The 5,004-nt window shown below is 40.6% G+C and overlaps 1 protein-coding gene across 1 annotated transcript; it reads left to right on the top strand.

Moving 5' to 3' along the window:
• Window positions 1–979: 979 nt before the first annotated feature.
• On the top strand, window positions 980–3,597 carry LOC132010475 (ubiquitin-conjugating enzyme E2 variant 1-like). The gene is made up of 2 exons (XM_059388319.1): window positions 980–1,070; window positions 2,936–3,597. The coding sequence occupies exons 1-2, from the start codon at window positions 980–982 to the stop codon at window positions 3,394–3,396; spliced, it is 552 nt and encodes a 183-aa protein (XP_059244302.1). The 3' UTR covers window positions 3,397–3,597.
• Window positions 3,598–5,004: the final 1,407 nt, after the last annotated feature.

Here is a 5,004-nt window from a genome sequence, read left to right on the forward strand (position 1 = left end):
AGATGTTGTGGAGAGAAGGGCCATCTTACCCCAATGTTTATAGCAGCAATGGCCACAGTTGCCAAACTCTGGAAAGAGCCAAGATGCCCTTCAACAGATGAAAGGATAAAGAAGATATGGTCCATATATCCAATGGAATATTACTCCTCCATCATAAAGGATGAATCCCAAGTTTTGTATCAACATGGATGGGACTGGAGGAGATTATTCTGAGTGAAATAAATCAAGTGGAGAGAGTTAATGATCATATGGTTTCCCTTACTTGTGGAGTATAAGGAATAACATGGAGGACATTGGGAGAAGGAGAGGAGAAGTGAGGTGGGGAAAATTGGACAGGGAGATGAACCATGAGAGACTGTGGATCCTGAGAAATAACTGGAAGGTTTTGGAGGGGAGTGGGGTTTTGGCTGAGCCTGGTGGTGGGTATTAAGGAGGGCATGTATTGCATGGAGCACTGGGTGTGGTACATAAACAATGAATCTTGGAACACTGAAAAAATAAGGTAAAATTCAATATTTTTAAAAATTGCTCTTTTGTAGACTATGACTTAGTAAAAGCAAACAAATCCAGAAGCAATAAATCCAAATAAATCCAATCCAAGTTGGTCCCATGGGGGTTATTAAAAAAAAAAAAAAAAGACAGAGCATCAAAATGGATTTTAAAGACGTAAGTACCACCTTCATGGTTGGTGAAGCCATGAAGAAACCACCAGAACACACTTTAATTATCACAATACAGACAAGTTAAAAGAAAAAAGGAGAAAAAATTATGCCACCATGATAACACAAATGAAATGTAAACCATAGTAGCTACATTTATTTCAGACAAAGCTGACTTCAGAACCAGGAAAATGAGCAGGGATAAAGCAAGGAGTTACCTAAGAGGAGGGGGTCCATTCTCCTGTAAGACATGAACAATCCTTCACCTACATGCATCTGACAATACAGCATCAATGTATGCGACACAGCAACTGTTGACGATGGGAAAGAAAAATGGAAAAATCCATTCCCTTGATGGACGGACATTCGATACCCAAATTCACTATTTCAGCATGAAACACTACTCTTTCAGTAATTGATACATGCCATCATGCACAAAGTCCTTAAAGATGAGTTGAACAGTATCTTTGATCAATTGAATCTAAATGACAATTATGTAATATTGTATCTAGCCACAGGAGAATACAAAGTCTTCCCAAACTCAAGTGAAACAGTCACCAGAATAACCATATTCAGAGGTTTAAAAAAATGCCTCATAAAATCTAATACAACAGACCTCATACAAATTATGTTCTTAGACCCCAAAGAACATAAACATAGAAGGCTATAACAGAAAGATATCTAGAAAATTCCAAAATATTTGGAGACTAGGCATCACATGGATCAAAAACAGAACACTCAAAAGAATTTTCAAATATTTTGTAATAAATTAAAATGTATTGTACACCTTTATAAAATTTGTGGACTACGTGGGGGAGGAGTCAAGATGGTGGAGAAGTAGCAGGCTGAGACTACTTCAGGTAGCAGGAGATCAGCTAGATAGCTTATCTAAAGATTGCAAACACCCACAAATCCAATGGAGATCAAAGAGAATAACAGCAACACTAGAATCAGAAAATCAACCACCTTCTGAAAGGGAGGACTGGAGGAAAAGTGAATCCAAAACAACGGGAAGATAGACTGCAGGGGGGAGGGGCTGGCTCCCAGCAAGTGGCAGAGCAATGGAGCACAAAATCGGGACTTTTAAAAGTCTGTTCCACTGAGGGACTTTGCTCCAGAGGGTAAACTGGGGTGAAGCCCACGCGGGGTCAGCGTGGCCCCAGGTCCCGCAGGGTCACAGAAGGATCGGGGGTGTCTGAGTGTCGCAGAGCTTGTAGGTATTAGAACAGGGAAGCCAGCTACAGAGACAGAGCCGAGGAGGGAGCTCTCAGCTCGGGGTTACCTTGAACGGCCGCAGGCTCGGTGAGCCTGGAGTGCGGCCAGAGGCCAGGGAGACTATTCTCTGATGGCGCACTGAGGAGTGGGGCCCTGAGCTCTCTGCTCCTATGGGCCGGAGACTGGGAGGCCGCCATTTTCATTTCCGTCCTCCGGAACTCTACGGAAAGTGTTCCCCGAGCGGATTACTCAGCAGCCCGACCCCTGGTAAGGGCGGTGCAATTCCGCCTGGGGCAAAGACACTTGTGAATCACTACAACAGGCCCCTCCCCCAGAAGATCAACAAAAAATCCAGCCAGGACCAAGTTCACCTACCAAGGAGTGCAGGTTCAATACCAAGGAGAGCAGCGGAATTCCAGAGGAGGAGAAAGCAAGCACTGAACTCATGGCTTTCTCCCCATGATTCATTAATCTTCCAGTTAATTTAATTTATTTTTTTTCAATTTTTTTTCTTCTGCTGCTAATTTTTTTTAACTTTTACTCTTTTCTTTTCTAACGTTTTAAAGCTAGTTTATCTACCATATATATATTTTTTCTTTATTCGTTTTCTTTTTTTAATTGTTTCTTTTTTTTTTCTGAACCTCTTTTATCCCCTTTCTTCCCCCCCCCCCCACGATTTGGGGTCTCTTCTAATTTGGTTAAAGCATATTTTCCTGGGGTCTTTGCCAGCCTCTTAGTATTTTACTTGCTCCTTCATATACTCTTATCTGGACAAAATGACAAGGCAGAAAAACTCACCACAAAAAAAAAAAAAAAAAAAAAAAGAACAAGAGGCAGTACTGAAGGCTAGGGACCTAATCAATACAGACATTGGTAATATGTCAGCTATAGAGTTCAGAATGATGATTCTCAAGGTTCTAGCCGGGCTCGAAAAAGGCATGGAAGATATTAGAGAAACCGTCTTGGGAGATATAAAAGCCCTTTCTGGAGAAATAAAAGAACTAAAATCTAACCAAGTTGAAATCAAAAAAGTTATTAATGAGATGCAATCAAAAATGGAGGTGCTAGGAAGAAGGGGCCGGCCTTCCAGCAGGGCTCGGGAGTAAAAGTCCCTCGCAATTTTCGACTGTTGGAAGAACTGGAAGAAGGCCAGAAAGGAGTAGGAGATGGCACAGTTAGCTGGGGTCTAGAAGATGACGAAGACATGACACTTACAAGATGGACAGAGATGATAATTGGGCCTCCAAGAACAATTTATGAAAACCGAATATACAGCCTTAAAATGGAATGTGGACCTAAATACCCAGAAGAACCCCCTTTTGTAAGATTTATAACAAAAATGAATATGAATGGAGTTAATAGTTCTAATGGAGTGGTGGACCTAAGAGCCATATCAGTGCTAGCAAAATGGCAGAATTCATATAACAACAAAGTTGTCCTGCAAGAGCTCTGGCGCCTAATGATGTCTAAAGAAAACATGAAACTCCCTCAGCCGCCTGAAGGACAGTGTTACAGCAATTAATCAAAAAGAGAAACCACAGGCCCGTCCCCCTCCCCCATTCGATTTAAGCAGTCATTTTTCACAGTAGTACATTTCCTAGATACATCTTGTAGACCTCAAAGTACTGGAAAGGAAGCTCCCATTCAAAGGCAATTTATCTTAAGATACTGTAAACGATACTAATTTTTTGTCCATTTGAAATATATAAGTTGTGCTATAACAAAAGAAAAAAATGGAGGTGCTCACTGCTAGGATAAATGAGGCAGAAGAAAGAATTTGCAATGCAGAAGACCAAATGACAGAGAATAAAGAAGCTGAGCAAAAGTGGGACAAACAGCTATTGGACCACGAGGGGAGAATTCGAGAGATAAGTGACACCATGAGACGAAACAACATTAGAATAATTGGGATTCCAGAAGAAGAAGAAAGAGAGAGGGGAGCAGAAGGTCTATTGGAGAGAATTATTGGAGAGAATTTCCCTAATATGGCAAAGGGAACAAGCATCAAAACCCAGAAGGTGCAGAGAACCCCCCTCAAAATCAACAAGAATAGCTCCACACCCTGGCACCTAATGGTAAAATTTACAAGTCTTAGTGACAAAGAGAAAATCCTGAAAGCAGCCCAGGAGAAGAAGTCTGTAACATACAATGGTAAAAATATTAGATTGGCAGCAGACTTATCCACAGAGACCTGGCAGGCCAGAAAGAGCTGGCATGATATATTCAGAGCACTAAATGATAAAAACATGCAGCCAAGAATACTATATCCAGCTCGGCTATCATTGAAAATAGAAGGAGAGGTTAAAAGCTTCCAGGACAAACAAAAACTGAAAGAATTTGCAAACACCAAACCAGCTCTACAGGAAATATTGAAAGGGGTTCTCTAAGCAAAGAGAGAGGCTAAAAGTAGTAGATCAGAAAGGAACAGAGACAATATACAGTAACAGTCACCTTACAGGCAATACAATGGTACTAAATTCGTATCTCACAATAGTTACCCTGAGTGTTAATGGGCTAAATGCCCCAATCAAAAGACACAAGGTATCAGAATGGATAAAAAAACAAAAACCCATCTATATGTTGCCTACAAGAAACTCATTTCAGACCTGAAGACATCTCCAGATTTAAAGTGAGGAGGTGGGAAACAATTTACCATGCTAATGGACATCAGAAGAAAGCAGGGGTGGCAATCCTTATATCCGATCAAATAGATTTTAAGCCAAAGACTATAATAAGAGATGAGGAAGGACACTATATCATACTCAAAGGATCTGTCCAACAAGAAGATCTAACAATTTTAAATATCTATGGCCCTAACGAGGGAGCAGCCAACTATATAAAACAATTAATAAAAAAAAATCAAAGAAATACATCAACAATAATACAATAATAGTAGGGGACTTTAACACTCCCCTCACTGAAATGGACAGATCATCCAAGCAAAAGATCAACAAGGAAATAAAGGCCTTAAATGACACACTGGACCAGATGGACACCACAGATATATTCAGAACATTTCATCCCAAAGCAACAGAATACACATTCTTCTCTAGTGCACATGGAACATTTTCCAGAATAGATCACATCCTCGGTCCTAAATCAGGTCTCAACCGGTATCAAAAGATTGGGA

Source organism: Mustela nigripes, chromosome 2, assembly GCF_022355385.1.
Source record: "Mustela nigripes isolate SB6536 chromosome 2, MUSNIG.SB6536, whole genome shotgun sequence".
NCBI lineage: Eukaryota > Metazoa > Chordata > Mammalia > Carnivora > Mustelidae > Mustela > Mustela nigripes.

Bases quoted from the DNA above. Each gene is read 5' to 3' on its own strand.
- LOC132010475 (XM_059388319.1), top strand. From the start codon at position 980: ATGGGAAAGAAAAATGGAAAAATCCATTCCCTTGATGGACGGACATTC. The intron at 1,071-2,935 runs GTAATTGATACA...TCAAAAATGGAG, and splicing joins CATGAAACACTACTCTTTCA to GTGCTAGGAAGAAGGGGCCG.